This window comes from Aphis gossypii, chromosome 2, assembly GCF_020184175.1.
Source record: "Aphis gossypii isolate Hap1 chromosome 2, ASM2018417v2, whole genome shotgun sequence".
NCBI classification, from domain to species: Eukaryota; Metazoa; Arthropoda; class Insecta; order Hemiptera; family Aphididae; genus Aphis; species Aphis gossypii.
The window spans coordinates 9235231-9255860 of record NC_065531.1 but is presented as its reverse complement, the minus strand read 5'-3'; the positions used below and the strand labels follow the sequence as shown (position 1 = coordinate 9255860).

General features: G+C 25.9%; 4 protein-coding genes across 4 annotated transcripts; 2 read left to right on the top strand and 2 right to left on the bottom strand.

The window, feature by feature from the left end:
- Window positions 1–4026: 4026 nt before the first annotated feature.
- Window positions 4027–6489, bottom strand: LOC114120355 (ubiquitin carboxyl-terminal hydrolase calypso). Its single transcript, XM_027982234.2, has 3 exons — window positions 5470–6489; window positions 4587–4860; window positions 4027–4527 (listed from the first exon to the last, which is right to left on the bottom strand). Exons 1-3 carry the CDS (start codon window positions 6388–6390, stop codon window positions 4202–4204), a joined length of 1521 nt encoding a protein of 506 aa, XP_027838035.1. The 5' UTR covers window positions 6391–6489; the 3' UTR covers window positions 4027–4201.
- Window positions 6490–6595: 106 nt separating this feature from the next.
- Window positions 6596–9877, top strand: LOC114120356 (nuclear envelope integral membrane protein 1). Its single transcript, XM_027982235.2, has 8 exons — window positions 6596–6907; window positions 7739–7872; window positions 7940–8159; window positions 8237–8403; window positions 8475–8690; window positions 9125–9234; window positions 9304–9468; window positions 9527–9877. The coding sequence occupies exons 1-8, from the start codon at window positions 6841–6843 to the stop codon at window positions 9693–9695; spliced, it is 1248 nt and encodes a 415-aa protein (XP_027838036.2). The 5' UTR covers window positions 6596–6840; the 3' UTR covers window positions 9696–9877.
- A 75-nt stretch (window positions 9878–9952) lies between these two features.
- LOC114120358 (galactose mutarotase-like) lies at window positions 9953–11812 on the top strand. Its single transcript, XM_027982237.2, has 6 exons — window positions 9953–10102; window positions 10157–10319; window positions 10385–10755; window positions 10820–11061; window positions 11129–11516; window positions 11585–11812. The coding sequence occupies exons 1-6, from the start codon at window positions 9953–9955 to the stop codon at window positions 11672–11674; spliced, it is 1404 nt and encodes a 467-aa protein (XP_027838038.1). The 3' UTR covers window positions 11675–11812.
- A 1365-nt stretch (window positions 11813–13177) lies between these two features.
- On the bottom strand, window positions 13178–16300 carry LOC114120353 (protein RFT1 homolog). Its single transcript, XM_027982231.2, has 10 exons — window positions 15898–16300; window positions 15722–15825; window positions 15440–15642; window positions 15187–15376; window positions 14821–15048; window positions 14494–14766; window positions 14180–14436; window positions 13973–14101; window positions 13792–13912; window positions 13178–13561 (listed from the first exon to the last, which is right to left on the bottom strand). Exons 2-10 carry the CDS (start codon window positions 15779–15781, stop codon window positions 13421–13423), a joined length of 1602 nt encoding a protein of 533 aa, XP_027838032.2. The 5' UTR covers window positions 15782–15825; window positions 15898–16300; the 3' UTR covers window positions 13178–13420.
- Between the last annotated feature and the right edge of the window lie 4330 nt (window positions 16301–20630).

Below are 20630 nucleotides of genomic sequence, written 5' to 3'. Positions count from 1 at the left end.
TGCATGTCTCTCGTTTAATGTCATTACTTCAGTTTTTTTTTTTTGAAATCCATACCTAAATCCATCCCAATCAAAACTGTTACGCTTTTTTTACTAATAACGTAAATTTTAAACATTATGAGGTATCCCACGTATAAACGTATTTATGGTAACGGTCGCATATACGAAACTATATTGAGCTGTAGGTGATATTGAATAAGATAATATAGTCAATTAATCTTTAGATGATAATCAGGGGCCGACATTATTATTATTTAATGCATTCATCAAATTAATCTGTTTGGGAAATATTGTAGGTAGGTATATCTTAAATTCTTAAAAATATGTTTTTAAACATTATGAAAATTTATATAATAATTAGTAGCACACGTACTATCGATAAATTATTTTATCTAAATAAGCTATAATCGGAGACAATTTGAAATCACCGTTTGGTTATACACGAATTCCCCCCCCCCCCCCCCCGAAAACACCTACAGACAATTTAAGAGTCCCCTATTATATTTTATACAATAAAAGTATAAAATATAAATTATTTCTAATATAAAAATAAAATAATAATTATAAAAATTTGAAATTTTGTGAATGTCCATTCAGACATCATTAGTAAGCTGTAATAAGTAAAACACTAATAAATTAAGATTTTAGTTCTGTTTGCTTTTTGGATATAATAGTTGCTTATAATTTTACAAAAATATTAAGAAATATAAAAAATAAAAATACCAACCCAATTAAGTACAAAAAAGGTTATCAAAAAGAAAAGATTTACACTTTTACTATCTAATTAAAAACATGCCACTAACCATCCCCTGCCTCAACAAGGAAAACATAAGAAAATTAATACAATTTATTTGATTAGATTTATATATAAATATATATTAAGCGTTAATTGTGTTAAAATGCTAAAGCATATACTATTGATTTAAAATAATAAAGCCCTAGAACTCTAAAATTATATTTTTTATCAATTTAAAGAATAAAGCAAATAATTTAAATAAAATATGCTCTTGATCTACATATTTTATAACTAAGGCTGTGAATTTGTAGGAAAGTGAATTTTTTTTGACATTTTATGTCTTTGCTTTGGCGCACAGAATCGAAAAGCTTTACGGAAATGCGTTACAGGGCGGTTACCCTGGTAACCTGTAAACATTGAATCATTATTATTATTATTATCATCATTGTTATTACACCAATTATATAAATTAGCAAGAACAGCAAAGACATAAAATGTAGTACTTCATTACAGACTTGTATGCAATATAATTCCCACTGTTTCCTCCCCCGTGTATTTTTTTTTTTTTTTTTGGTGATTGTGAAACGTAGTTTTGTAAGTACATAATTTGAATTATGTAACAACTAATCGATTTATGAAACTTTTATTTTGCATATTTTTGCATTTTTGATATTTTTAATTTTTTTGCATTTATAGGTCATATATTCTTTTTTTAGTTAATTTTCCAGTATTTTTACTTAAATTCCGACAGTTAACTTTTTTTGTTTTACATAATTTTAAAAATTTTAAAAAATGTTTTTCACAGGAAATTCAAATTCAATCAACATTTTAATTTTTTTTCATTATTATTAAATAAACACATTTTGCATGTAAAATGTTATGTACTAATGTATAATACCCTATAATATCAAGATAAATATAAAAATTAAATTAAAAACCATCTTAAGTTTATTTTATATTGTAATTTTTGCCATTTTATATTGCATTTTTTTGAAATTTTTAATGCATTTTTAAAGTTTTTTAGTACATTAAATTCACAGCCTTATTTTATAACACTATGAATTCATACTTATTATTTCATTATATTAACTTATTGTTAAAAAGTTATAAAACAATTATCAAGAAATATTATAATGGTATTTGTAAGTTTAGATAAACAGTGAAACCTCGATAACTCAAACCTCTATCCGTCAAATTTTCAATAACTTGAAGGAATGTCTTGATCCTTGCTTTACAATATATATTTTATACATTTTCTGCAAGTCAAATTTTTGTTTGTCCCCAACCGATTCGAGTTATCAAGATTCCATTGTATATAATATATTGAATAAATTATATTTTAAAATGTTTTTATAAATAAATATTTGAAAATGCTCATAATTCACTTTAAAATTAAAATACCATAATAAACCATTGAGAGAACACAGATAATGTTCTTACCTAAAAGTTGATTAATAGGTCAATTCACTCTAACATCAAAACTAAAAGCACACTATTGAAACTGATGAATGGAAATTTACTATGTCATACGTGTGTAAGATGGAGACAACACATGCGAATACAACATCCCTTAATATGCAGAACTTAGAAGAAATATGGAAGATGTTTTCATGTTTAATCTTGTCTGCGGAACAAACTGAATAGTTTACAAAAATTATTTAATTAATTTTGAGGATATAATAATACTATATTATTAAGGAGTGGTCTGGTTAAGTTATGTATACACTAATGAGGATCAAACTAATAAGGGTTTTCTTTAATGTAATTTGAATATTTTTTTTCGTGTTTTAAATATTTTAAAATAAAGTGTTTTTTATCAAATCATCAATTTCTATGTTTCTATTTAAAAGGAACTTGAGCGTTTTTATTAAAAAAATGTTCAACCAGCATTATAAAAAATAATTTATTATTTTTAATTTTAGTTCAGTTAGTTTATACTTTTTCCATTACTTTTAAAAATTCATAAACAATTATTCATTATAATTTATTAATAATCTAAAAGTACTTATATTAATGCAAAGTTAAATATATAAATTAACTATACATCTGTTTGTCCTACCACTATATACTACAAGGTTATATTGTTATTAAAAAATGTAATTGCAATATATATTTTATAAACAAAAATATATATATATATATTATAATAAGCCTATTACAAATCAATATAAAAATAAAATAAGAGGTAATAACAAATAATTATAATTTAGTTAAGTGGATATTCAATATTCATATTATATTAAACTTCCAACTTTCCAAGGTAGGTTATATAATAAAGGCGGGAATGATATTATATTAAATGTAATGGAAATTATTACTGATAGAAATTTGGAAACTATTTTGAAGAGATCTTTAAAGTGAATTTTATACAATTTTAGTAAATATGTAATAAGCATATTCTTTTTTAAAATTATACAATTAAGGCAAAGGTTTACATTTAAACTGAAATTTCATTATTCCATAACCTTAACTTATTTTAGTTATAATAATATGGTTAGATTAATACTGTAAATAATTATTTAACTAAATTTATAATTATATATTTTTTAATTAATTTGATTATGATTGTGATATAATGACAATTTTCAAGCTTTGTAATTAGAATAAAATGTACTAACAAATTCTTATGAAACAACCCCTCATATAAAAATTATGATAATATTTTAAATTTATGTTAATAATTTGACAAATTTAATTAAAATATTTATTTTTCTTTAACATTTTTCATAAACCATATTATTATTGTGAATGAAATGTTTTTTTATTGGTAATGAATTCAATAAACCTATTATATTTTCCTAAATTGAATATTTTCTGAAATAAAACCATCAGATTTTTCTATCCCACTCAAAGTTTAAAATACATAGAAAATTGTAAAGAAAATAGATAAAATTTTTTTCAAAATAACAATTAATGTTTTTAATAACTTATTACTGTATTTGGAATAATGCTGTAAATGAAACATTTGATTTTAATAAAAACAATTAAAGCACTTGACAAATACCATAAGTATTTAAAATTGTGGTGTTCAAATATCACATGTTCAAACAGCAACAACCAAATATCCATATTATTTGATTTTTGAGATCTTTATTTAACTGAATTATACTTAAACTGATAATTCATTCATATTTTCATCACTAACCCCGTAGAATTTATTCAAAAGGAACAGCCAATATTAGTTTTAACTATTCATCCCAAATTCTTTGAGGTAAAGTATATAATATTATTTATGATTCTAATATAAAATAAGTTAGTATGTTTTAGTTTAACGACAAAGCTATTAAACATGTTATAAATTGCTTATTATATTTAAAAACTATAGATTAATAACAATGTTAATAGCAGTGATGTATTATAACAATTATAAATGGCAAATTACCTATATTAGGTATAAATATTTACTTCTACCAATACGACAGGAAACACTCAAGTGAAATATTCTTGAGTAATAATAATGACCTGTCATGATTTACGTCCTTTTTTTGTAGCTGTCTTGCGTTTCGTCCTGAGCCTTGTTGTAGTTGATGATGTATTACTTTTTGAATTTGTTTTATTAGATTTTGATTTCACTTGTGTTTGATTGGTAGATTGAGATTGTACAGAAAGTGAAAGCTGTGCACTTGTATTTTTTTTTTGTGCACCTAAATGCTGTTGTACTAAATCAGGTAATATACCTTTTTGAGCTAACATAGTTAAAAAAGTGCATATAAACTGATCGTAATTGTGTGTCCGTCGACAATCATCAATTTTATATTTATTACGTTTTTCATTCTCCTCTCGTAAAATACCTAAAAAATTAAATTAATATATAACTCGGTTGATATTTTACTATTTTTAATTAAATTACCTTCACTCATATTTATTTCAAGTTCTAAATTTTTTACTAGAGCTAATAGGTCTTTAGGAGAAAATGTATGATTAGATTTTAAATTATTTTCCAATTGTTGATCATTATTATCCTCTTTATCTGAAGAATGACTTGAAGGAGTTTCCCATCCTTTAGGCATAGCTCCTGCTTCTAGACATACACTTTTTATGTCTTTTGGATTTCCATCACCTTCTGACCCACCACTTGATGATTGTACATGGATTACTACAATATTATTTGATTCCGGACATGTCTGAAAATTATAAAAATCTAATATTAAATAAGGAAACAAAAATATTTATAAAAATGTAATTTAAATATAATTTCAACATGATTTTAGATTTTACATTAAAAATAAAGCTAATTTTATAACATATTGAATGATTAATTTTGAAGGTTTATGTTTCAGCAGTATTAGATATTTTTAGTAAATATTGAGATAAAAATTGATTGTGATAGTAAATTAAAAACTTTTCAATGGCTTTAATTTACTGCACAACATTTTTATATTTATAAATGTATGGTAGGTATTGTCTTTCTTTGTTTTACTTCTGTTATATAAGTACAATATGAATATATTATTATGTAAATTAAGTATATTAGTACAAACATACGATACTTAATATTGACTTTAAAATATATACATTTTTCAATTTTATTTAAAATTACATGTTAAATTTTTGAATAAAAAAGTGAGTGAAGGCTGAATTTAAGATATTAAAATTTGCATTGAATCATCTATTGTACATTTTACTAATACTATTACAAGGAAACAAATAAATTATTTTGTATGTCTAAATTAAATTACACATACTAACAGGGTTTAAAAATATTTTTTGAAGATTGAAACAAATCATATCACCTTTTCTTCATTATAGTCTTTAGATGTGCCAGGAATGGGTGAAATGTCTTTTTTAACACATTTACTTGGTGATTGATCATTATCATTGGTTTTTCTTTTTTTTTCAAAGTCATCTACTAGTACAAGTTGTTGTAAAGCTTCTAATACTATTTGTCTATTTGTTTTGAGCATATTTAATTTGTGGGTAATAGCCAATCGTTTATCAGGAACAACAGCCATCAGATTGAATCGTATATCACTATATTCAGCAGCTGCTCCAAGCCGATCACTTATGACTCTTCTAAACTTTTCAGTCCAATCTTCATCTTCAGCCCATGGTCCATGGTCCATGGGATACGGTTTCAATCCATCCAATTCGTATAAATGACCATTTATGGGTACATAACTGACAAAGTGATATGCCTCACCGGTAAACCGTCCAGTTGTTAAGCCTGGTGTTTTATCCATACGTGGTCTACTTTTTGGCATAGCATGTGAATTATGTGCTCGTGCTAATTCAGGAGTATTGCCAATAGCCCAACCTTTATTTTCTGGATTCATACCTCGAGTATGTTCCTTAAGATGTCCCAATGTCTCACCTAAATGTATATCTGAACAGTTCAGCAAAACGGACAGCAGGGCATGTGTAGCGCAACTATTAGGTATCATTTGTTGAGCGAAAAATATACTGTTTATAGCGTCATCATCTTTGACAAATATATCAGTTTGGTCTACAATTTTTCTGCGGCTTCGACGCTCTTCAATCCATCGAAATAAAAATATAAAACCATAAACTGGACTGTCCAATGGTTTCTGAAGGTCATAAATCTCTTCTAACTGAACTCCTTTTACTCCAAAATCTTCTAAAAGCAAAGTAAATAAACCAGGATCGCTTTCTAGTTCCAACCATCCTTGTATGAGCCTATGTAAATCCACTGGCATTTTAACAAAGTTAACATAACAAAATAATACAATATTGTATTTAAATACAATTGAATTTAAATTTTGAATTTCACAGAAATTATTATTATCAAATATCAATTATCATACATCATCTATCATTATTTATCAAGTACACAAATCTTGATAACGCATAACCTAGTCCATGAAATTGTAATAAGCCAACATAGGTTATGGTTTTAAATATTACTTTAAAGTTCGTTATTTGAGAACAACAAAAAAAAGTAAAAAGTGAAATAATTAAAATCTTAACATTTGACAATTTGTCATAGTCATGATAAAAATATAGGTAAATTGTTGTGACAATGTTGCTATTTTTATACTTTGTGTCTATATTACTACTAGCTAACTTAAGATTTTTCTTTATCTGACATAAATTATTAAATTTGGACCAAGATATTCAAAACGTGTGTAACTACTTAATATTTTAAAATGATGACATTTAAGATTGGCTTCTTATTTCTCACATTCATAGCTTTAGTTCATTCACTACCAAACAGTAAGTATATTAGTTTATGATTAAATACATTAGACATTCACAACTTAATTGTCTTTAGTGGAAAATATTATAATCTTTGCATGACATTTAATTCGTTTTAATTTATTTTATCTATATTTTTTACTATCACTTGATAACGGCACTAGATATCCACAGCCAAGATTAATAGGTACTTTTAAAATTTAAAATACGGATTTTTTTATTTTTTGGTTGTGTATTCATGTCTAAAAAATGGAATCAAAAACATTATTTAGAAATAACATACTTTTGTTAATAAGAGTCAGGTTTATCAAAATTAAAATAACTATATAGATTATGTTTGCTTCTCATAATTATGGCCTATTTTTATTAAGTCAATTTTGTGTTTTTTTTAAGTATTAATACCTGCTAATTCCCAAAAGTATTGGTGTGTATAATAGGTTCGCCATCTTTGACCTAGAATGACATTTCAAAAAATCTATTGTATTTTATGTAAATTATCGAAATAGATTTTAAAATAAAGTACACAACATTACTTATGCTAGGTAGAGATTGGGATTCTTTGCCCGACAGAGACTTGACCATACTTGTTACCTTTATTATAATAGATATATTAATGAATTAAACATTTTAGTAAAAATAATACTGTAATACTAAATTTCTAATACAATTTGTTTTAAAATTGATAATAAAAATTGTTTTATATTATTGTACATTCTGTTCACTACTTAAATATTACTGAAGAAAAAATTAAATGTCATTGAATCGATAACTTAAACTTCACTGAAGATAAAAAAAAGTTTAATACTAATTTGTGACATTTGAATAATTTTTTAAATAATATTTGTGCAGGTATGGTATATCCAATCAATGCAGGAGATACAAAAAATTGTTGTTCTTCGTTTGAAAGAATGTACTCATTACCCCCAATCTATTGCTATGCAGGAAATGATAAAAGTATACTTAATGTTTTTCAAACAATTACGGTATGTTATATTAAATTATACATTGAAAAATTATTAATGGATATTAATTATATTATTTATTGTACAGGTGGATTTAATAATTGAAAAAACTGACGACTTCATTATATATCAAGCAGTAGATCAGTATACAGTTGAAAAACAAATGCTATCTGATGAAGCTATATTATCTTTAAACAAAATAATATCCTATATTTGGAAACGAAAGGATTTCAAACTAGATCCATTTCAGCCATCTTGTTTTAGTATCAAAACAAATGCCGATTTTAAAATAAAAATTCACTCTACCGGTATAAATCATTATATGCAATTAGTATTACAATATGTTAGCAAACATTAATCTTAAATATTTATTAATTTTTTACAGCATTAGATATTAGAAGATTGGCAATGTTTATCGTTGGTATTTTTCTATTTGGGTATTCAGCTAGATTAAGCCATAATTCATTGTTTTATTACTTGTGTGGTATTACAGTAGGTGTAACTGCTTCATTTGTGATTATAATATTACTCATCAGTCGATTAATCCCTAAAGTATGTATATTTTATAATTATTATAGTTTGTGTACATAATAACATAATGTTATGTTTTTTTTTTTTTTCAGAAAAAAATGATGGTGGGATATTTAGGTGCAAGTTGTATGTTAAGTCTTTATGCTATTCAAATGTTGATCGAAAATCTCAATATGATATTGATGTTATATTATAAGTATATATTGGGGTATATTGTTTTCTCTATGTTGGTCAGTTTTGTGGTTTGCTATAGATATGGACCAGTAACAAATCCAAGATCCATCGACCTCATAAGATGGACATTACAAGTAATTCTTATATTTATCTTATATTAAATTGAAAATTATTAAAATAAAATATTAGTTGTTTAATGATAACACAAAACATTCAACTTTAAAAATTAGACAATATCAATTTTACTTAGTGTTAAATAAAGAATTTTGTATTTTAATTTAATTTAATACAAATGGAAATATTTAATAAAATACATTTTCCATTATACTATTTAAGTTATTTAATATTTCTTAATAATTCAAAAGATGTTGTAGAAGTCTGAGACATTCCACATTTATAATTGTTTATACAAATTAATGTTTTCAAAATAATTATAATACATTTTAAAAATTTTTTTAGTTTTACAACAAACATTTTGACTGTCAACATCATCTTATTATATTATTTTCTACAAATTAAAAGTTAACATTCATATACCTAATAATAATCATTTATTTATTTTATTCAGATTATTGGTTTGGCTTTGGTTGTATCTTGTAGCTTTCATATAGAAGCTATGGTTTTTGTGGATATTTTAAGTGTTATACTCTACTACACAAAGTTTTCACTTCCTTTTGGGTAAGTTAACTATAATAATAATAATAGTTAATATTAAAAATGTTGTAATATTAACCTTTTATATTACAGATTATTTCCTAAAAGTAAACCAAAAATACGATTATTATCTGAAGATGAGTATATACAACAATCATTGATTGAAACACCTAAAGCACTAGAAGAACTGAGAAAATATTGTAAAAGTCCAAATTGTGATTCATGGAAGGTTGTGAGCAGATTACGCGATCCTAAAAAGTAATTACAATTCAATAAATCAAAATAAAATACTAATCAATTTTCAACAATATTCTAGATTTGCAGAATTCATGGAAACATCAGCTCATGTCAGTGCAGATGCAGTCGATGAGCACGAAAAAGAATTGGAAGATTATGATACAGAATACAATGATGAATCAATTTCAGATGATGATAATTCTTCTGAGGATATAAAAAAATTAGAGTACTCAAGTGATAGTGAATAAAATATGATAACTTACCTTTAGTATTTAATTGTAAAATTTTAATTTTAATACTAATAATTTTTTTTTTTTTTTTGATATATATAAATGTAAATAACCTGTTTTGTTAATCTTGTGTTATTACTTATTATTATTATATTTTTTTTTTATTGGCCTTAAAATTAAAATAGCAAGCAACAAAATAATTTATAATATTTATTTTTATTCTTTAAACTACATGTTGTTATGTTCGTACATAATAAAATAATTTTAGCTTTAAAATGAATAATTCTAAACTTTCTTCTGAGGCTATATTATTAAATCCAATTAATGATGATGTATTCAATGATTTATTATATGAAACAGAAGAACAGAAAAAAAGTGTTCATGATACTAACCTCATCATTGTAGAAAACTATGGATGCATTAAAGTAACTGTTTTTTCTAAATACCTAGATAAGCATTAAACTTTATGTATTATAAAGGATGATGCTGGACAAAATGTCAAAGTGACTAAATATACTTTAAAGAATGAACAAAAAGTTGTTATTGAAATCATTAATTATGGTGCTACTGTTATTTCTTGCTGGGTACCAAATGCGCTTGGTGAATTAGAAGATGTTTTACTTGGTTTTGACTCAATTGAAGGTCAGTTTTATTATATTATATAATTATTTGAAACTCAGTCATCATTATGTCAGTCTGTTGAATAGACTATAAATCACAAAATACACATTCCATTGGCGGTACATTAGGCAGAGTAACAGATTATATTAGTAACGGTCATCTCGAAAACGACAAAGGTGAAATTTATGAACTCAACAGAAATCGTGATGGTCATCACTTCAATGGCGGTGAAAAGGGATTTGATAAAGTCATGTGGGATGGGTATGTAGCGGATGGTGAACTAGTATTAACATACTCAAGTAAAGATGGAGAAGAAGGTTATCCAGGAACATTTCAAGCTCGAATAACATTTCGTTTGACTTGCAAAAATGAGTTAGTTGTAGACTATGTCGGTATGACATCAAAATCAACTCCAGTAAATATGGCTTTAAATATGTTCTTCAATTTAGCTGGACAAGTAAGAACTAAACATAGTCTCTTATTTAATATTATTTTATATGGGAAACTATAACATATTATAGAATACCGGAGAGTCTGAACTCATGAATCATTCAATAATGGTTAATGCTGAAGAATACATGGCAATAAAAGAACCAGAGAGAAGACCTGTTGGTTTGATTAAAAATGTCCATCGCACATGTCTTGATTTACGTGTACCAAGATTATTAAAAAAAGCTTTTCCTATTGTTCCTGGTTTTGGATACAATCATACGTTCAAATTGTTCAAAGGAAAAGAACGAAAAGCATTTAATTTAGCAGCCAGGTAAACATAAATACTATTTCATTGCTTAAAATATTTTGTTTGCTGAATTAAACATTATTTAATTCAGCTTAGTACATAAACAAAGTGGTCGCATGTTGGATATTTATACAAATATGCCATGTGTCTATATAAATACTGCTCAGGATTTTCCAAATTATGGTAAATCGTTATTTAATGAAGAGGTTATGAAGGTAACTGATATAGAAGCACCATTAGCAAAATTTGATAAATATGAAAATGAACACGAGAGTCTTATCTCTGATGAATATAAATTTGCAAGTGATGCAGAACTAATGGAAGAAGAACACAATTTAGATTATGAAATGAAAACGTCTTCGACACAAATGAACTATTTCCAAGACATCAAGCCCATCAAAGGCAAATCAAATACTATATACAACAAACATTCTGGAATCTGTATACGTCCACAACTATTTCCAGATGCTGTTACACATGTAATTTAATTAATTATTGTTACTTTATACATTAAAAAAATGTATTTTAATATTTTAAAATCTTCTAGAAAAACTTCAACAGCATTATTCTCAAACCGTCAAATATGTATAGTCAGCAAGTTGTTTATAAATTTGGAGTTATTGTTTCAACTGATTAAGATATTTTTCAAAAAATAATATAGTTGTCCGACTCATAATCAATTATAACTTAAGAAAACTAACAAATTAATATTGGTTGTAGATAAGTTATAAATAACTGAATGCTATAAAATATTAAAAAAATATATTTATAAATACATATGAACGTACTGGACTTCTAGACTTAGAAATTACTGGATATATTAGCACATAATTTTGCTGCACATTTTCAGACTCTGGGAGTGTCAATAACTTCATTTTTCTACTCTTATAATTAACTATAGAATGACTCACAAATGAATTTCATTTTAACTAACAAAAATCATTTTTTTTTTTTTTTTTTTTTTTTAATGTTTAAAATTACCATTGATTACAGAAATAAATATTTTTTTTATATTATACATATATACTGCCCTGCTAAGCAAAAGTGCCGTAACTCGAAAAAAAAAAAATTAGATAGATACGGCATCTGATCGGTAAACACATTTTACACATTCTCTGTAGAAAAAATACCCCCAAAATCACATTAAATAGGCTACAAACACATAAAACGTTATTGAGAAACGCCGTAAGTAACGAAGAAAATTAGAACTACTAAGTAAGAACGCCGTATCATACATTTACTAAGCATAAACGCCGTAAATATTTTGATAGATACGGCATTTTTGCTTAATATTTCTATGTTCTACCCAAGTTATAGTATCTACTAACCAAGATATAATATCTATCATAATAAATATAAAATTATTTACGGCCATTAGTTCAAGTAATTATATCTATAGACAATTATAATTATTAAGCAATAATGCCGTAAAATTGACTTACGGCGTTTTTATTTAGTAAATAGTGGTATATTTACGGCTTATGGCTCTAAGTAATAACATCAAAATAACTTTTATTCATGTAACATATGGATAAAAGTTTTATTTTATTATTTCATTGCATTCCTCGTCAAAAAAACTATAAAGGTGAATATGTATTATACTAAATTAATTGGGATAACAAATAATAAAGTTATAATAAAATTAAAAAAACAAACATTCATTTTTCTCAAAAATAAGAAATTGAGTTTTACGGCACTTTTGCTTAGCAGGGCAGTATATATATGTGTGTCAAATGAATGTAGCTTATATACTCAAAAGCTATTAACAGATTTTAAGTAAAATTTAAAATTCTTCTTAGGGAAAAGATAAGAGAATAGTTAGAACTGTGTCCAAAAATATGTGTAAATATAGTGCTACATTCAAATCCGTCATAAGTGGATTGTCCATCTCGATCAAATTAGCTCACTAACAAGGTTTAAGTATTGTCAAAGAAAATTTATTGTGATGAGTAAGTATAGAATTTACTAGAATTTATTCTTCTAATAAAAAATAAATAATCATTGCCTTAAAAATTTTAGTAAAATAAATTAATAATACACCATTATTCAGTATTCTACAGTAAACACATAGGGTAAACAAATTATACAAATCATTGTATACTTGTATCATGTCCAGCTAATAGGTATAAGTTTATAGATCATTGGGTAATAATTAAAATTTTATTTTTTTATAAATATAGTATAACATAGTATATTCTTAAAAACAAATTTTAAAGTCACTTAAATTATCCTACAGATGAATTGTATTAGAAATGTGTACATACTTTAAAATTGTTAAAGTTTACTTTTCACTTTTAATTGTTCCTTAAATTGTTTCAGTTTTAAATAAGTAAATTATAATTTTAATAAGATTTTAAAACATAAAAACTTTTTGGAAAGTAGTTTAATTGTGTTTTGAGCGATAAATTTTTGTTAAAAACTTAAATGTAGATATTTCTTCATACAACCAAACTGATATTGTTATTAAAAACAATGCACCGCCTATTAAAATATGTGTAAGTTTGTTTTCTTCATAATATTTTTCCTGAAAAAAAAATAATCTTATTAGCACAAACAATAATAAAATATCATTTTCAAACTATAAAATAAATTAATTTTAGTTTTATTTATTTAAAATGTATACTAATAGTTTCCACTTACAATTCTATATATTAAATTCTTTCAAATTAATGAAAAATATTTAATTATATAACAACTTTATACTTTTATTTTCTGTTTGATACCTAATGTCCTAATTAATAAAATTATGCTCACTTGAGAGTACATTGTAACAATAGTTGACATCGTTAAACAACAAATGAATGATTTTTTTGGCATTAATCCATTAAGTGGATTATAATTAGTATTTTTATATTGAGATAGAATATAACGACCACTAAAAAAATGATACAAAATTAATACTAAACACTCTAATAATGATGAAATGAGTTTTTACCATTGGATGATTCTAAATGTAAAATTACAACAATTTGCAAAAATAAATCCAATTCCGCCAAAAAGTGTAGAAAACAATAGAGAAATAAATAAAAATATCACAGATAATACAACCATTTCTACATTGTATCTAAAATGTATAAAAAAAATATTAAACATATTACACATAATATGTGATTTAGATTAACAAAAGAAATTGCAAACAAACTTGTTTAATTCAGCAACATTCATAGTAGCTGCTGCATAACATTCAGTGATACCATTGACAGCTAAAAATAAAATGGCCAAACAATGCATTTGTAACAACACTGGTCCAATTCCAGTAGCCAATGTTGATCCTCCATAGATAAATAATGCTAATTTAGCATATGCTTGTCCAAAAGATAGTGCAATTAGACCAATAGAGCTATTGACACGTAACAGACATTCCAAAACGCTAGCTGCTTCTTTTATGCGGTTTGAATCCTAAGACATAGTCATTATAACATTTACATACCATAATACATGTATAATATTGAATACCTGTTTGATTTGTGTTTGGATCGGCACTTCTCTTTGAACAAGTTGACTAAAATAAAAGTATGCTGCTGTTTCAACAGGTTTGAACAAAAATCTAGCAGCTAATGATCCCAAATTGTTAACAACATCATATACACCTTGTTGATCAAATTGTAATGTGTTAAAGAATGTCATTACATAACGTTCACCATCAGTCAATAGTTGTTTCATAAATCCTTGTTTCAAGAAACTCCACAACAACATTAGTAATGAAAAATCGACACATTCAGACCATTTCTAAAATAATTTTTTATATTACTATCTAATGTTGATTTAGACATGAAAACTTACTTTTCCAGTAAAATTTGGAAAAAATTCCCACATGGATTTGAATGGAAAATCTTTTTTGTTTTTTTTTGTATAATACCAAAAGTATAGGTAAAACGACATTGTATATGCTATGACTGATGCAAGTTGTGCAAATGAAAATGCTAGTACAGCATTCTGGCCATTCCAATACAACACCATTGTGGTGTAAACAATTGTACGAACAGCAATGTTTATTATTTCTAGTACAACCTAAAATCTGTTCAGTTTTATTTACAAACAAAACAACAAAAAAGAACCCTTGTTAGCATTATAGCTCAAAGGGATCTTTTTTATATCCAATACCTATTTCATATCTACATATACAATAAAAAAATTATTTTTAATTACCTGCAACTTAACAAATAAGAAAGCTTGCGCTACAATATATAACTGTTCACAGCATAGTTCAATGATGCAACTTATGAGAATTGACCATACACCAAATTCATAATAAGTAGTAACTGTAATATCAGGTTGGCTCAACAATCGAAGCCAAATGAAGCCACATATTCCACAAATGGTGGCACATAATGGTACACTAAAAAATAATATAATATATGTGAATTATTTAAATTTTTAAAGAAAACCAGATATTTCATACGAGAACCAAATGAGATTGATGACCTTGAGCCAATTATGATGCAAGGTATCTGTTAAACACGCACGGCGAAATGCTTCTCTGCTCAAAAACAAAATTGTTGACTCGAGCAATAATAAACGGACATTGGTAATTCCTATTTCATTTTGAGAGACATGCCGCAACACAAAAGCGTTAATAACAAATGTCAAACATCGAAATGCAATCTAAAAAGATTAAAAAACATCAATAAAAGTGAATAGTATTTTTAAATATTAAAATAATGGATATAATGTGTAAACTAACTTGCAAGAGTATGTTGAGTGAAGCGTTTTCAACGCTACTTTTCAAGAAGTTTTTCTTCATTTTAATGTTTATCAGTTATCAAAATATTGTGTGATCACATTTATCTTTTGAACATAAAATCAATTAAAATAGGTATTTTTAAAATTCTAAAAATGTGAGAACAAAATATTACATACCTAATACCATCCTAATTATTTATTATTTATACAATAAACTCTGCCAACTGGGCAATGGAATTATTAATAGAACGATTTACAATTCATCTCACTCGACAGAATTTAGTACTGTGTAGGAGTTTAGAATTAATCTATTAGTAATTCAATTTCGAATCGAATAGCTTATGTACTGCGTGTTTACGAATTTACGATTTATTTTATTAGATAATTGATTTCAATAGTTCTTTAACTTCAGCTTTTATATGAAATCTTTCATAAATGCCATAAAAGTGTAAATTGCAAATTATCGAGAACACGAAAGATTGACGATACGTAATTTTGACGAAAAATCAAGAAGACAAGAAATGCAGAATAACCGTCGGCAGTCGGCACTCGGCAGTCGGCAGTCGGCAGTTGTGACTCAGAAGTCCGAACGAGAGTTCTCCGTAGATATGACACTTATCAGTTATCACTTTCTGATAAGACAGTAACCGATGTGGATTGATATCAATCCATCTGGGTGGTAACTGGGGATATGTCATTGCGCGGCATTGTAACAAAAAGTGATTGTTTCAGACATTTAAGTATTTAACTATTTTAACTGTTAGTTAATATAGGTATCTATTGTCTATGCTTTAAATACAGTAGGTACTCTTCCGAAATTCGAAGTCCTTATTAATCATTATGAATATCAGTTGCTCCAAGTATGACAGTAAGATAATAATAATAATAATAATAATAACATATTTATAAAATTGGATATATTTAAATGTATTTTAGTTTAAGCATATTTAATAAATTATTTATTATTAATTTTATTATTTTTGAAAATTCTTTAGTGTTGAAAACAGTAATTAACTAATTAAACAGATAACATAATAGGTAATAAGAGATTTATAAATCAATAGGTAGTTGTAAGTATTCCCAATAATCTAATGCAGCAGGCGTACTAAATAAATACAAAACTGTAAATACATACAATTTAAAAACCAAATCATTTTTTATTTGCAACATATTTAGTATTTCCGATTGTTTTAATGTTTCTTATTGGATGACTGCAATGTGGCAGTCGTGCAGAACAAATAACTCACTATAGAAACTAAAAAAAATAATTAAAATCCCAGAAATCTATTAACTATATAATATTGCTCTCTATTATGCTTAGTAATCATAATTCACCAATAGATTTGTATATTTGTGGCAAACAATAATATCCTAGAGTTCTCCAGTTATGCGAAAACTTGCTTGATTTACCAATCTATAAATATAAGTCAGTTTGTGAGAAATTAAAAACCCACCATTTCCTTCTAACCGAATAAATACAATTATACCTGTCTAAAAAAGTTTTAAAATGTAGTATAATTGTATAAGTTTATTATTTTTAAATGAAACAAACAATATTGATCTTATTTCTTACTTACGGGAACAAAGTCAACGGTATTGAGTTATCCTTTAGTAGTCAAATCAACATAACATCATTATAATTCATAACTTTCTTGACAGTCGCATTTAACATTATGTATATGTGAACACTGAACACGTTATGTGTGAAGATTTCCTACTACAATACTAATTCCGGCCATCTTTTGGTTAAATACTAAACAGTAATTTATTCTTGGATCTATTTGTAATCAATTAAAGTATAGGTAGTTATTATATTATCTAGTTTAACAAGACAAACATAATTCATGTCTTTGTCCTTTAGTTAGAGTTAAGTAGATAATTTTATCAGCCAAAACAAATTCAAGGACTTAAGGAAATGCCAAATCTACAAATATAATATAGAGTGTGATTCACCAAGGATGATACATTCAAATTCTGATTTTTGGGATTTTAAATATATACTTAAGACTAGTGATGGTTCGTATAGCTTACAGTAGTTAATCGAGCGATGAGCACACACATTTTTACTCAACATCATAAGTATGATGACAAAATTATGTTTATTTTTAATATAATATAATATGATGTTCATTATTACTAACAATGACAACGATAAGAACGCAAAAAAATATAACATAAACACACATCATATTAGGTGCTACGTATCAGTCACTGTATAATTTTTGCTGACAAGTACTGATAATTGTATATAATACACGTAATTGATCAGAAAATAAATGGTATCTTATTTCTATATATTATTATATAACTGATTTTTATACCCAAAAAAATTACTTTCTCAGATTTCTCTTAATGGTTTATTAATGAATGATTATCTAAACTCTAAAGGTCGCCCTGAGATAACGGGTCAAAAATAATACAAATATATACTATATAGAATTGAGTTTAAATAAAAAAAAAAAAATGAAAGGAGAACAAGGACCCTAACAGAAAAATGTAATTTAAAAAGTAAAAAAAAATACAATAAAATTCAATGGTAGGTATAAGTTGAAGCCTACAATTTAATCTGGTTTTTAAACTCACAACATATAATATAATATAATAATATTGTTTTACATACCTATTATTATTACGTAGACACTAGACATAAAATATTGCCCGGCGTATAGTGTAGGCAAAATAAGTACGTTACTGCAGTATAATATATTATAATATATAGTATTATATATTATCCTATAGCTGTTGTTAATAATTATTAATTTTTCACATCTTAGCTCGTTGCAATGCGTAGTAGCTGCTTATACAAACCAAAAGACATCGCACAAAACTCACCACAAACATCCAAATCCAATCTCCTCAACACTATAGTTGTATGTACGAAGTAACTACATTCTTTCGGCGAATGGAATACATACCAGTGATGTCCAACCTTTTTACTTTGGCGGGCCACTTTGGTAAACAATTATCTTCAAGCGGACCTCCAAATATAAAAGTATGAACAATCTCTATCTTAATCTAATAATATAATGTTATCACACATACTACATAATAGTGTACAATATATTATAAATAGGTGCATATTAGATATAATTTGATCTGTACGCTATTTTAAGTGCACTAGTGATATCGATATTAAATCGTAAAATTTATAATTGAAAATGTCCGATAGAAAAAATCGCTAGTACAATATGATAAAAAAAAAAAAATCGTTTCATTCAAAATTTGTAATGGGCTACTTTTATACCTTCGCGAACCTCAGACCGAGAGTTGGGCACCACTGTAGACAGTATAGTTATAACTAATAACACATGTATCAGGTACTTTGTACACTATCAAATATTAAAATATCTGATCACAATGAAAACTCGATAAGACAATGAAGGGTGAGCTTATAAAAAATATTTTAATTAAAACAAAATGTACAAAAAAATCATCATATTAAGTCTAAAATACTTTAAGTGTCATTTAAAGTTAAAAATAAACTATTCACTAATTATAAACTTTTATAATTATGAGTAAAGTAGTCGTACCTTTTTACATAGTTCAATACTTGTTTAAATTAACTTGTAAGTTTTGTATTTAAGTTAAAACATTTAAGTTTTTATGTTTTTAAGACAACATTGTTGGTCATTTTTTAAGAGTAGTTTTTTTTAAGATGTACTAAATTTTCAAGTTTTAGATATAAATATAAAACACTACAATACATGATATGTGTCAATGATGAGACTGCTGTTGTAATCATGACCTCGTTCAGTCGCTCGTCTTAATGGAAACTCCGGATTTCATTACAAATTTTTCAACGATGGTACACCAACGCACCGTGCACATTATATAGTTTATCTGATATAGCCATATAGGATGACAAGGACACAAATGATATAGGTATTAAAACTAGTTAGGTTGTTAGTTTAAAGTTTAAAAATTTTCTATTTAAGTAGTTCCTAGCAAAAATGTTATATAATAAATGTATAATAACTTAGAATGAAATAAATACTTGTGTTATACTTGTGGCTATGACATGGTCCACGACGGTCGACGATTCCTTACATCATTCCTACGATTTGTCCGCATGACAGATTATAGGAATTATAATATGGATATATTTATCCACATAAACGCAGAGCCTCATCAGACCACCAGAACTCCGGAGAAACCTAAGTATAACGATTTGTGGTAACTTTACAAGCGATCTCACGTTGTCACATATTACATATACACGAGAATTACCGATTTTTTTCAGCAACCTGTTTCATATCAGTTTATTGTATCATACTATACCTATCAAGACAATATTATCTGTACATATAAGCAATTATATATTTATATATAATGATGAATGGTGTATATTGGATGTATGTATGGTTAGAATTTAGAAACATAATATTATGATCAAATCTAAAAGATTGTATACACTAATATGCATCATTAAATTGTACACTTAAATACGTACACTTCACAATAGCAATTTAATTTATTGTACTGGATGTGTTTTCAAATATTTTTAATACTATTAATTGTCAAACCGTAGGTAATGCTTTAACAAGCATAAGTTAATAAACTAAAATAAACATAAAAAGTAAAAACAGTATGATACATCCATAGACCTTATACGGTATAGCTTATAAGGTCTATGGATACATCATAAATAATAAATATATACATAGAATCACGGTTATTTGTACAGATATCTGTTATATATTATATTTACTGTGTATAGAATAATCGAATCACAGTTATGTCACGAAGTCATGCTGAAACAAACTTATTTAAACCTCACATTATTGCAATTATTGCTTTTTGCTGTTTTTGTAAATTAATAATTATTCTTAGGATTTATTTTTCCTTTTTCTTATCAACTGAACAGACATAATAATTAATGAATTATATTCCAACTCGTATCTGTCAGCTGT

What these genes read in the sequence shown, in the direction of transcription:
- LOC114120356 (XM_027982235.2), top strand. Translation starts at nt 6,841, where the DNA reads ATGATGACATTTAAGATTGGCTTCTTATTTCTCACATTCATAGCTTTA. An exon ending in TCATAAGATGGACATTACAA is followed by an intron (nt 8,691 to 9,124) that starts GTAATTCTTATA and finishes TATTTTATTCAG; the next exon opens with ATTATTGGTTTGGCTTTGGT. An exon ending in AGATTACGCGATCCTAAAAA is followed by an intron (nt 9,469 to 9,526) that starts GTAATTACAATT and finishes ACAATATTCTAG; the next exon opens with ATTTGCAGAATTCATGGAAA.
- LOC114120355 (XM_027982234.2), bottom strand. Translation starts at nt 6,390, where the DNA reads ATGCCAGTGGATTTACATAGGCTCATACAAGGATGGTTGGAACTAGAA. An exon ending in AAGACTATAATGAAGAAAAG is followed by an intron (nt 4,861 to 5,469) that starts GTGATATGATTT and finishes TATAATTTTCAG; the next exon opens with ACATGTCCGGAATCAAATAA. An exon ending in TGAAATAAATATGAGTGAAG is followed by an intron (nt 4,528 to 4,586) that starts GTAATTTAATTA and finishes TTAATTTTTTAG; the next exon opens with GTATTTTACGAGAGGAGAAT.
- LOC114120358 (XM_027982237.2), top strand. Translation starts at nt 9,953, where the DNA reads ATGAATAATTCTAAACTTTCTTCTGAGGCTATATTATTAAATCCAATT. An exon ending in TCTTCAATTTAGCTGGACAA is followed by an intron (nt 10,756 to 10,819) that starts GTAAGAACTAAA and finishes AACATATTATAG; the next exon opens with AATACCGGAGAGTCTGAACT. An exon ending in GCATTTAATTTAGCAGCCAG is followed by an intron (nt 11,062 to 11,128) that starts GTAAACATAAAT and finishes TATTTAATTCAG; the next exon opens with CTTAGTACATAAACAAAGTG.
- LOC114120353 (XM_027982231.2), bottom strand. Translation starts at nt 15,781, where the DNA reads ATGAAGAAAAACTTCTTGAAAAGTAGCGTTGAAAACGCTTCACTCAAC. An exon ending in CACTCAACATACTCTTGCAA is followed by an intron (nt 15,643 to 15,721) that starts GTTAGTTTACAC and finishes TAATCTTTTTAG; the next exon opens with ATTGCATTTCGATGTTTGAC. An exon ending in TCCAAACACAAATCAAACAG is followed by an intron (nt 14,437 to 14,493) that starts GTATTCAATATT and finishes ACTATGTCTTAG; the next exon opens with GATTCAAACCGCATAAAAGA.